Source organism: Lathyrus oleraceus, chromosome 1 (assembly GCF_024323335.1).
Source record: "Lathyrus oleraceus cultivar Zhongwan6 chromosome 1, CAAS_Psat_ZW6_1.0, whole genome shotgun sequence".
NCBI classification, from domain to species: domain Eukaryota; kingdom Viridiplantae; phylum Streptophyta; class Magnoliopsida; order Fabales; family Fabaceae; genus Lathyrus; species Lathyrus oleraceus.
Genome location: NC_066579.1, coordinates 463,556,549 through 463,569,598, shown reverse-complemented (window position 1 = coordinate 463,569,598; position 13,050 = coordinate 463,556,549). Strand labels below are relative to the sequence as shown.

The following is a 13,050-nucleotide window of genomic DNA, read 5'->3' as shown; positions in this document are numbered from 1 at the left end:
CTGACTGATAATCTTCAATAGGCTGATGTGCCAAATGGTCAGCCAAGATACTACCTTTAATAGCCTTCTAAGCTCGATACTCAATATCATACTCAGATAACAACATCTGCCAATGGGCAATTCTCCCTGTTAAAGCAGGCTTCTCGAAGATGTACTTGATTGGATCCATTCTGGATATCAACCAAGTCGTATGATTTATCATATACTGGCGTAAGCGCTTAGCAGCCCAAGCCAAAGCACAACATGTCTTTTCAAGCATTGAGTATCGAGACTCACAATCAGTGAACTTCTTACTCAGGTAGTAAATATCATACTCCTTCTTCCCTGATTCGTCTTGCTGACCAAAGACACAACCCATCGAGTCTTCAAGAACAGTCAGATACATGATCAAAGGTCTTCCCTCTACAGGCGGAGACAGAATCGGAGGCTCAGACAGATATTCTTTAATACTGTCGAAAGCTTTCTGGCAATCCTCGGTCCAATCATGGGACTGATCTTTCCGGAGGAGCTTGAATATAGGCGCACATGTGGCAGTCATGTGGGATATGAATCTGGAGATATAATTCAAGCGGCCAAGGAAACCTCGGACTTGCTTCTCAGTTTTGGGCTCAGGCATCTCTTGTATTGCTTGGACCTTTGCAGGATCAACCTCAATACCTCTTTCACTAACAATGAAGCCCAATAACTTGCCAGAACGGACTCCAAATGTACACTTGTTGGGATTCAGACGAAGCTTATATTTCCTCAAACGCTGGAAAAGCTTCAACAAATGCTCTACATGTTCAACTTCCGTTCTTGACTTAGCAATCATATCGTCAACATATACCTTAAACTCCTTGTGCATCATATCATGAAACAAGGTGGTCATAGCTCGTTGATACGTGGCTCCGACGTTCTTCAAACCGAAGGGCATCACTCGATAACAGAATGTTCCCCAAGGTGTGATGAATGTTGTCTTCTCCATATCCTCGGGTGCCATCTTAATCTGATTATATCCGGAAAATCCGTCCATAAACGAGAAGACATTGAATTTAGTTGTATTGTCTACCAACATATCAATATGTGGTAGAGGGAAATCATCTAGCTTTATTCAAGTCTCTATAGTCCACACACATACGGACTTTTCCATCTTTCTTAGGCACGGGCACAATATTGGCCACCCATTGAGGATATATAGAAGTCACCAGGAACCCCGCATCAATTTGCTTCTGAACTTCCTCTTTGATTTTCACTGCCATATCAGGATGAGTTCTTCTGAGCTTCTGCTTTACAGGTATGCACTCAGGCTTTAGAGGTAGGAAATGTTGCATAATATCGGTATCTAGACCAGGCATGTCTTCATATGACCAGGCAAAGACGTCAACATATTCTCGTAGCAACTTAATCAACCCCTTCTTAACAGATTATTCCAGAAGTGCCCCAATCTTTACCTCTCGCACACAATCTTCAGACCCCAAGTTGACTGTTTCCAGATTCTCAAGATGCGGTTGAATGATCTTCTCTTCATGCTCAAGTAGCTGGGTGATCTCATCAGGAATCTCTTCAACATCATCTTCTTCCGCCTCAAATACAGGGAATTCAAAATTGGGAGATGGTGTTGGGTCATTATGTTCAATGGGTTTAGAAATCAACCTGCATAATGATTTTGGATATAAAAGAGATTTTAGAGTTCAAACAAAGCAAATCATTATGCAGATGAAAAGATTGATTTTATTCCATTTTGAGGTTTTATGTGATCACCAATTTCATGCAAAAACAAAAAGGGAAAATAAATGGGAAAAACAAACATTTAACATGAATTTATTGAATGAAAATATCATTGTATTTATGTTGCCAACAATGTTATCACTCCTCCTTTTGGCATGGGAGAAGGGTTTTTAAACAAAGTGATCATTACGTTGACTTATGGACAACTGTTGGAATATCCACAGCGACCCAATTGTTGCAGACCCCTCCAAGGATGATGAAATTGCCAGAATCCTCTGCATCTTCTTCTAAAACAGCAGCAACCTCCTCATCTAGACCAGTGTGGATGAAACCTCCACTCTTGAATAACCCTTGCTTGTTGAAAGTACCAGAAGAAAAACCTATGCCAGTCCGGGACTCGTTGTCTTCTAACTCAATCATTTTTCCTAAACCAGTGGTTGCACCACGCTCAATGGCCAGCTTTGCATCTTTGTAGGAAGCAAATGAAGGAGTTCTCTTCTCAATAGGCTCAGCAATAGATAAAGCTTAGAAAGGAGTTCCAACTTCAACCTCAGCATCTATATAAGAGAAGGAAGACAAATGGCTAACCAGGAGAGTCCTTTCTCCCCCTACCACCACCAGCTTCTTGTTTTTCACGAATTTCAATTTCTGGTGTAGGATGGACGTCACGGCGCCTGCCTCGTGAATCCATGGTCTGCCTAAGAGACAACTATACGATGGGTGAATGTCCATAACCTGGAAGGTAATCTGGAAATCACTTGGTCCTATCTTGATTGGGAGATCAACTTCCCCAATCATAATTTTGCGAGACCCATCGAAAGCCTTCACAACTATTCCACTCTGCCTCATGGGAGGCCCTTGATATGATAGTTTTGAGAGAGTGGACTTTGGCAATACGTTCAATAATGACCCGGTGTCCACCGACACATTGGACATGGCGTCGTCTTTGCAATTCATAGATATGTGTAAAGCCAAGTTATGGTCTTTTCCCTCCTCAGGGAGATCAGAGTCACAAAAGCTCAGGTTGTTGCAAGCAATAATGTTTGCAACAATGTTATCGAATTGCTCCAAAGTGACATCGTGATCTACATATGCCACATCCAACACCTTTTGCAGAGCCTCTCGGTGTGGTTCTGAATTTAAGAGTAAGGATAACACAGATATTTTGGATGGCGTTTGTAGAAGTTGGTCTACAACATTGTAGTCGCTCCTTTTGATGAGTCTCAACATCTCATCACAGTCTTCTTTCACATTGCCACTCGGGCCAACAGAAGTAGGAGTTTTCAATACGAATGAGGGCTTAACAGCAAGTGCCGGATTCGGAGAATTCACAGCATTCCCGATCGGGCGTTCAACAAAATCAGCATTAATTTGAGGCTTCGGCGGTGCTGAAAATACACGACCACTACGGGTCAAACCGCTAACATCAGCAATATTCACAACAGAAGAAGAGGGCAAGGACACCTCTTTCCCATTCTCTACTGCTACGGTGTTGTAGCGATAGGGAACTGCCTTTTCAGAGGAGTAAGGCACAAGACCAGCAGGCTTAATGATCAGAGCGGGAGAAGCCTTCTGATTGCTACCATTGTACTTGATGATAACAGGCTCGGGTATTCGGAACACTGGGGAAATCACGTTGACCTCAGGATCATTTTCATTAACATTCCTGTTTTGAAGGATCTCAATGACTCCTTCGTCCAGCATTTCCTGAACATCCTTGCGCACCTGGCAACAACCCAATCGGTTAACAGAGTAAACTCGACATCTATCATGGTCATGCTCATAATGACTGTAATCACACAACAAACGATGCATCTGGACCAGAGACTGTTGAATATGACTGACATATTTGACCTTGTATTTTCCAGGGCAACCCTGGACCATGTTGACAGATTTCCTATGTTCGGGCAATGGGTTCTTCTTCACATTAGGGCCTACGTCCTCAAAACATAGAATACCACACCTCACAAGGTCTTGAAACTTGGTCTTCAAAGGGTAACAATTCTCCACGTCGTGGCCGGGAGCACCAAAATGGTAAACACAATGTAACTCAGGCTTATACCACCACTAGGGGTTAGCAGGTATAGCCGGTGGGTCTCTCGGAGTAATCAGCTTCCTTTCTATCAAAGAGGGATATAACTCTGTGTACGTCATAGGAATAGGATCGAAGGTGACCCTTTTCCTCTCGTAACTCGTGCTGGTTTGATTACTATTTCGAGGCTGGTAGGCCTGCTGCTGCGGTCGGTGCTGTTGTTGCTGATATTGCGGATGTGGTTGCTGATTGTTACTATATTGCTGATACTGTTGATTGTCTCTGAAAACAGGTGCTATATGAGCCACCTGGTGTTGGTTACTGGTGGGATGCATAGTCTTCCTCCTCACAGAGGGTCTTCTTGGTTTCTCATGGGAGGTCGCAGCATGTGCCTCTCCATCTTTCTTCTTTGCAAACACCCCATAACGTTTGGCAGAAGAGCCTTCTTCTCTGGTTAACCGTCCTTCACGGACCCCTTCTTCTGGACGCATCCCCATATTCACCATCTCGGTGAAGTCAGAAGGAGCGCTTGCAATCATCCGCTCATAATAAAAAGAACTTAAAGTCTTCAAAAAGATCTTAGTCATCTCTTTCTCCTCTAGCGGAGGCACGATTTGTGCTGCCACCTCTGGGCGTACTCCTTAAATGTTTCTTTATCCTTCTGGGACATGACTCTCAATTGATCTCTATCGGGAGCCATATCCACGTTGTACTTGTACTGTTTGACGAATACTTCGCCGAGATCATTGAAGGATCGGATGTTCGCGCTGTCTAAACCCATGTACCAACGCAAAGCGGCACCGGACAGACTGTCCTGAAAGTAGTGGATGAGTAGTTGGTCATTATCGGTTTGAGTCGACATCTTCCTGGCATACATGACCAGGTGGCTGAGAGGACAAGTATTTCCTTTGTACTTTTCAAAATCAGGGACCTTGAATTTCACAGGGATATTCACATTTGGAACCAAGCAGAGTTCGGCAGCAGACTTGCCGAAAAGATCCTTCCCTCTGAGAGTTTTCAATTCCTTGCGAAGCTCAAGAAATTGATCGTTCATAGCATCCATCTTCTCATAAACATCTGGACCCTCAGACGGCTCAGAATGATAGATGGTGTCGTCTACCCTGGGCAAAGTATGCACAACAGGAGGAGGAACGACAAGGACCAGGCTAGATGCCGGCAGAGAAGCAAAGGTAGGAACAGGACCCTCAGGCATGAAATTGGGAGGCATCCCCCAAGGGAACCCGGTTGGCATGGCTGTTGGAACAAAGTGTGCACTGGCAACGGGCACAGTAGAGGAGACAATCTCGGAGATAACTGTCCTCTGGGGAGGAGTTGAAGGTGTCGGAGAAGACTGGCTCTGGGAAACCATGAGTGACTCCATTAGGGCAGTCAATCTGGCTACTTCCTCTTTCAGCTCGCGGTTCTCTTGCTCTAAGTGATCCATCAATCTTGAAATGTTGGCTCTAGTGTAGTACCGGTGAGTCAGCTTGTCTTTAAAATAAATGAAGGACACAGAGTTAGACCACAGGGCAAGGGACCGGAAACAAAACCTGCTTATGCATATGATGTATGCAATGTTTGTGCATATGATTTGTTTTTTATTTCAAAGGAACTTTAGAGTTTTATTTGCAAATTCTGGAAATATTAAGCATTTTATCACATATGGAAATATCTCATCAAATAATATCAGGGAAAAGAAGTGCATCATCATCAATCATATACAAGAGAAAAGGAAAATAATCGTCTTATGGATCCCTAGAAACAATCATCTAAACCTCGGGACACAGGAAGATAAGATGCGCGAAGCCTCTTCACCTCCCTCTCGTAGGCTGCCTCCATATCGGCCTTCTCTTTGGCGAGTCGATCATACCTCCTCTTCCAGAACTTAGAAGACTGAGGAAGTAGAGAAGTCCATACATCATCAGGGTCATCAATAACCTGATGCTCAAGAAACTCAATCAACGCATCCTTCTCCTTAATCTGCTGAAGCAACTCTTCACGTTCACGGATCCAGGCACATGAACGGTCTTCGTCTCTCAACTCCTCTGCTCCTTGATTAGGGAGGGTTAAAGGCCCATCCATAATCATAGGTGTAGGTCTCGGATACTCGTAAGGCATGAGATACTCGGACGCCCTCTTCCTAACCCAAACAGTGTAAGGCTCCAAAGCGATGCAATTCTTAGGACCCAACTCTTTCCTTCCTTTCCTATGAATCTTGCGCCAAGCGCGGACCATCCTAGCTTTCAAGCCTTGGGGATCTTTACCATCCTGAAAGAATACACCCTCTAACAGAATGTTATTGGGTTTATCCTTTAAGGGGAACCCAAGCTGCCGACGTTCCAAAACAGGATTGTAGTTAATCCCACCACATGTATCAAGAAGAGGTACATTGGAGAATTCGCCACAAGAGTCAATAATCCACACACCATCATACACATGGTTATACCAAGAGATATCATCATTAGTGAGAGACATAAGTCTCGTGGACCACCGTAGACATTCCTTGTTCTCCTTGAAAGCGACCGTCTGAGGTAAGTGAGAAATAAACCACTTATACAACAGAGGCAAACAACACACAATGGCGCCACCACCATTTGCATTCCTCATATGCAAAGAGAATTAGGTATTACCCAACAGAGTCGGAATGGGATTAAGAGTAGAGAAGATCCTAATAGCGTTCACATCCACAAACTTGTCGATGTTGGGGAATAATACTAGCCCATAGAAGAGAAGTACAAATATGGCCTCAAAGGCGTCCTCACTCATGGCCTTCCCATACATAGTAGCTTGAGCAATGAGGAACTCAGAAGGGAGACCTTGAATTCCTCCTTTGGTAGTCATATGAGCACCAACCAAAGATTCATTTATGTGTAACATGTCAGCTATCTCTTGAGAAGTAGGAATACTCTCCAAGCCACTGAACGGCAACTGGTCTAGAATAGGTATACCCACAAGATAAGCATACTCCTTAAGGGTAGGCAAAAGCTAGAAATCCGGAAACGTGAAGCAATGGTACAAGGGATCATAAAACTGCACCAATCCTTCATCCACCTGAGTAGTCAGAAGAGGAAGAAGCTTCCCAAAACGAGCCTTGAAACCCAAAGGATCTAATACATAGGATGTCAGATTCCTTAACTCTTTCAAATCTGGTTGCCTGAAGCTGTACTTCTATGTATTCCTTCTTTGTCTTTCCATGTCTGAAAACTTTGCAAATAAACCCCTTAAGTTCCTTGAAAATTTTCTTATTTATTGATGATATGGATGCAAATGGGTGCATGAATGCATGAATGCAACAATCACACTCAAGGATCAAGCAAAGCACACCAAACAAAGGTCATGAGATGGATCATGTTATCCTTAATATCAATCATCCATTTTGGTGGATTATGGTTTACACCTTATCAACACCCAAGTTCCATTGATATTAAGGATTCATGAACGAATCAACCATGAATCAAGGGTTTGTTGTAAGTCACGAGCATGGAGTTAGGTTAAGAACCACCCAAAAGGGAGTGTACTAGGGTTTAAACCTGCCAAACATGTTCTACAAGAGGTTCCCATAGTCATCATCCCATCTTTCGGATATTATTGGAGAAACGACTACTCGTATTCCGAAAATATTCTCAAGAGAGACTCTTATGAGTGTCGTATCGCGTAACAATCGTATCAAATCTTACACTTGAACGACTTTCGCACTACATCCTAAGAATAGGCCAAGATGAGCTTGGTAAACTAAGGTCCTTGGCTTCTAAGGTCTATATTGGAAAGAGTAATGTCTAACCACAACTTACTTGTGTGACATTATTGATCCCAACATAACCTCCACCAAGTGAATGGACTTGCAAGTCAACTTGCTAAGGAATAACTCCACACAAGTCGAGAAGACTATGCCATTCTCCTATCCTAAGTGCACTTGAGTCCGGGTATAGAACTCATCTCACAAAGATCACCAAGCATACAAGGAATTAATATTCAAACAATTCAATCATTACATACAATAATCCCAAATTGCACAAAAATATGTCACAAAAAAAATATACAATACAATACAACAAATATGAAAAGTAGGCAAAACCCACTAGGATGTTCGTTACCATTAGAGATATTGACTAAATCCAAGGTAAATCATACAAGTCGAGTCGCCATCGCACTTCTATTTATCCAAAGGAATGGTTAGAAAGCGAACAAAAACCTAAAAGTTTTATCGAATCAAAAACTAGTAAAAATGTCAGAGATCTGGGTAAGGGGGTTGGTTATGCAATGGGAAGGTATTAGGCACTAAAAGCATCCTAGGTACTCCTAGGGAGCCCTTTTCACATTTGTTGCAAAGGTTGTTATTTTTTTTTTGAAATTTTATTTGTGCAAACATGATTGAAGGGATGAGAAAAGCGTGTATGTTTATCTAATGTACTACTTACTAAAAGAAGGGTCAAAAGAAAATGACTCGCACGGACGTTGCATCCACTGCATACGTATCTCATCTGAATCTGAGAATCAGAGTCGTCGTAGCTCGGCTACCTATGGGGTTAAAGAGGAGTGTGCTCGCTAAGACATCGCGTCTTATGCCTACGTATCTCATCTGGGATGAAAATCAGAGCAAAACGTAGTTCGACCACCTATGGGGTAAGGGTTGTGTTTTGGGGTGAACGACGTTACTACGCAATCTACCGGATGCTCGACCTTTGGAGACTTACTCGCCTGTAGTAGAAGGAGATAACGTGTTCTTAGGAGAATAAAAATCAATGAGTTTGGGGTGTTTAGGGATGCTCATGCAAAAAGGCAGTCCTAGATGAAGGAACCGCGCTACCTTAAATGACATGCCACTAGAGGCTATACGAAACCTAAGAAAATGGTAAAATGCGGGAAAAGTAAAGGGATCGAGAGATCTACCGTACGGATAAATATCCGAAGTAACAACAATTAAAGAGATAAGAAACCCAGAGATCTCTCAAGCTAGCACCATCAAAGAAAGTGAGTCAGTACAGGTAATCGGAATAAACCTCCAGGTGGTATCCCACAAATAAAGTGGAACACCAAGCAAGCCATCTCTGCAAGAGTCATATGAGCCCTCACAAAACAAAACTCAACAAACAGGTTAGAGAAACAAGATAGGGTAATCAAGAGTTGCCCCCAAATCAAAATGTAACCACATGAATCATGCCATTAAAATTCACAAAAAGCAACCAAGGGTAGGAGGCCTAAACCTATTGTCAAACACATGCATCAAAAGGGTATCAAATTCACCCATAATACCTCATACATTCAGAGCATTCAAATTAAAAGCATAAAGTAATGAGACTAAGGCAAACCTGACTGGAGAGATCGAATTAAATTGAATTGCCTAGTTGGGTTTGCAAAGCAATCTGAGGGTTTATATGAGAGGGAATTGGTTCTTTGCCGATGAGTTCCCTTCAGTCTCTGGAGGTTGCTCTGAACTCTGTTAGCTCTTCTCTCACTATCTTTTTCCTTGCCAGGGTAATCGGAATAGAATTCCTTTTGTTTCAATGAAACTCTTAATTTATAACCTGATTTTTGTGGACCTGTGGGCTCAAATGAGAGAGGCCCAAGTCCAAAATTTTTCTGTTATATTTTATTTATTTTTTTTTTATTTATTTTCGTTTTTCGTTTTTTTTAAACACGTGGGTTTCGCCTAGCGAGCATGACAATTCAAGAAATTCCTCTGAGCGTAGGTGATTCTGGTGGCTTTTCTTGGGACTCGCTTAGCGATCCATTCTGCTCGCCTAGCGAGCATGACAACTCATGAACAAACTTTTGCTCCTTCAAGATTAACTTTTTGACTGACGAATAGACCTCATTTGAACCTGTTGGAAGTATCTCAAGCCATTCCCTTGTGTTGACTGATCATCTAAATAGAACCCACAAAGTGCCTTGGATGATACTCAAGCTTCAAACAAAAGATGTTAGTGACACATTTTTGTGCTTTTGGTTAGTAAACAAAAGTAAGAGAAACAATGATCACTACGCCAAATAAGGGAATAGAGGGCGCTTATTTTGGCCTATAACAACGCTTTTAAGCGCCCTCTAATCTGGCGCTGGCATAGGTAAAGACAGCGCTTTGTTTTCCTGGAGAAAGCGCCCTCTAAAGTTGTCAATGTAAAGTGTTTAGAGGGCGCTTTCAGGAAAAAGCGCCCTCTAAAGTTGTCAATGTAAAGTGTTTAGAGGGCGCTTTCAGGAAAAAGCGCCCTCTAAAGTTGACAATGTAAAGTGTTTAGAGGGCGCTTTCAGGAAAAAGCGCCCTCTAAAGTTGTCAATGTAAAGTGTTTAGAGGGCGCTTTCTGGACAAAGCGCCCTCTAAAGTGTTAGTTATTTTAAAAAAAATTGTTTGAAAAACAGTGGATATTTAATTGGTAACCTGTTCGCATGCTGCAAAAGTGTAAAATTCATATTGATTTCATCCTTTAATCCAATGTTATACACCATTAATCCATTGATATATACAACATGAATCCATTTATATACAACATTAATCCTCCATATATACAACATTAATATATGATTCTTTGATCAACAATATACAACAACATATTCATGATTTAGTAAAATTACAACAACAATATACAACATATATACAACAACAGCATACAACAACAACATTCCATACATATATGTACAACAATATACAACCTAGCTATATGATTCTTTGATCAACAATGAATTGACACAATTCATCCTTGATTTCATCCAAATTTGCTCTTGAGTAAGTTTTGTATTCCTCAAAGTACTACAATTAAGAGAATAAAACATATTCATGATTTAGTAACAAATTAGATGAAATATCCGATAATATTAAAATAAACCCTAAGTTATTATTCCATACCATTTTTGGGATGTCTATACGATTCAACGCAATGATGTCTCTCATAAATCTCATTACAAAAAATCCGCAATCGACCGAATTATTTTGCTGAGGACACTACACAGAAAAACAAACAATATATATATAGTTAATTTCTTACAAACACTATTATAAGCAAAAAAACAAACACTATTATAAGCAAAAATAAGATACTTAATATATACCTGAACTCTGATCCAGGTAATGTCCTTCCTATTGCGGTATTTCTTTTTCAATCTAAATTTTATTATTGCCCTAACAAAATAAAAACGTATATTGAGATCAATCTGACAGACATAATTAAATATACAAATACACACGAATATTTAGGGGAATTTCACTTACGCGTCAACCGTCTTCTTCATATTCGGATATTTACTCCAATCACCCGATAAAGAATCGAGATAATACACTATTAGTCTCGAAAGATCCATAGCAACCAACACCCAGTGACCACTGTAAAATAAAACAAAAATTTAGATAATTGAAAATTTTCTACGTAAAAGATATACATAGATTAGAATGAAATTATTAGAAAGAAAATCTAACCCGTTGCCAGAATTAAACGGTAAAAAATACAAACTGGGTGTAGTATTATCGCCGGCCGCCATGGATCTATCGACTAGATCATTCTTTACGGATGTTGGATTATTCGTTATTAACGTTGCATTGATACGGGAAGCAGCAATAAAATTGAAACGGTTACACAATTCAGTTCCCCGCATCAATGTTACATACATATACCTTAAATAGAAACATAATAAACATTAGACTACTCATTGAAATGTGTAAATAAATTGTTCAACTAAGTAAATTATAGATTGATCGGAGTACCATATGTATGTATGAATGACAGCGATGCCCAATTCGGTGTGTTCAAAAAGTTGTTGGAAGTCCTCCTTTCCAATTATTTCGAAATGAGCAGCTCCGAAAACACCTTCATCAAAATCTATAGTACGAATGACCCCATGCATAATATCGGACTCCTCCACCATTTTCTCAAGATGCATCATAATTTGAGATTTTGTCCCGGACGTCGTTGGAATATCCTTAGCAGCGCTTTTCAACTCTCGACCGGGAACCTAAAAATTCATATAAAATAAATCATGACTTTTTGTGATGCAACAGAATCGTTGCGTATATAATTCAATGGGTATATATATTTGTACCTCTTTTTGAGATGCAACCGACTCGATGCGTCTTGAAATCCCTTTACCAACTTTATGTGTGGGTCTTGTAGGAGTCTAACATTACCATATAATTGATTAAATATCATAATTGTAGCTGAATTGAAATGTGAATACTAAATATTCATAATCATTTAGAACATATATACCTCGGCATCAGGGAAAATTAGATTTGACGGCCAACCAACAAAGGATCCGACTGCATCTCGCATCAACGTTGTCTCTGAAACAACGTCAGGTAATGGTAGACGGGCGTCCGTATCTAATACGAGGTAAACCGAAACTTTCATAAATCCCACCGGGAGGGGATTATGGTGAAGTAATTCACCCGAAGTATTGTGCACTTTTCCCTTGCCAACCATGCGATAAGTTGGTGACGATAGATACAGCTGACAAGGTGAAATGCCCTAAACCAATAATAAATGTTATTGTTAACTTGTATATGTGTCAAGTAAAAAAGTGCTATTTTAATTTCATAATAACATATATAATTACCTCGGGAAATTTCGGTTGATGATTGATACTAGCTCGGTCACTAGTATCTTTTGCCTCGGAAGCGCACCTTTCCTCTCTATACCTTGCATTCTCGTTTTGCAGTTGGAGTACTTGTGCCCTTAACTCCGCCAAGGTCTCCATCACCTCGGTTGAAGGTACGGTTTGGGATAAAGTCTCCTGAAATATTATTAGAGGAGATTAAAAATGAATTATATGTCTAACAAAATTTTCGATATAATTAAAGAAATAATGTTACATATACTTACACATTCGTCATAAACATTTTGGACCGCTTCAACGACAGCCCCATCCTTCCCAACCCGAGCAGCCTTCCATAATACGTGCTCCGGAAGAGATGTTGCGTCACTTTTCTCCTCGGCTAGCTACACATTGAATTAGATTATAAGATCATCAATTATAACATATTGTGACAATGTATAAGCTCATAGCATTTGAATATACTCACAATTCTTTGTTGTAACCGTGCATAACCCGTACGCCCTTTTTTGTACGGATACGCGGGTTTTGATGCCCTTTTCCTATTTTTGTCGCTTACTTCCTGGATAAAAAAGTTTAAGGCATATTAGAACCAAGTAACTTAACAATTGTATAATACCATAATTAATAGACATTACATGGAATTTTTCGTTTCTTCGTTTGGCGATAAAGTTATCCCATTCATCGGCTACAATAATCTCGGCATACTTCATTGGCCGTTCTCCTTCAACAAATTTTCCTTCCTCATCCTTGAGAAATTTGTTGCACAAAAAGGA

The 13,050-nt window shown here is 40.6% G+C and overlaps 1 protein-coding gene across 1 annotated transcript; it reads right to left on the bottom strand.

The window, feature by feature from the left end:
* Nucleotides 1–11,320: 11,320 nt before the first annotated feature.
* Nucleotides 11,321–12,834, bottom strand: LOC127115933 (uncharacterized). Its single transcript, XM_051047347.1, has 6 exons — nucleotides 12,744–12,834; nucleotides 12,544–12,660; nucleotides 12,278–12,454; nucleotides 11,932–12,189; nucleotides 11,765–11,839; nucleotides 11,321–11,677 (listed from the first exon to the last, which is right to left on the bottom strand). The coding sequence occupies exons 3-6, from the start codon at nucleotides 12,416–12,418 to the stop codon at nucleotides 11,372–11,374; spliced, it is 780 nt and encodes a 259-aa protein (XP_050903304.1). The 5' UTR covers nucleotides 12,419–12,454; nucleotides 12,544–12,660; nucleotides 12,744–12,834; the 3' UTR covers nucleotides 11,321–11,371.
* Nucleotides 12,835–13,050: the final 216 nt, after the last annotated feature.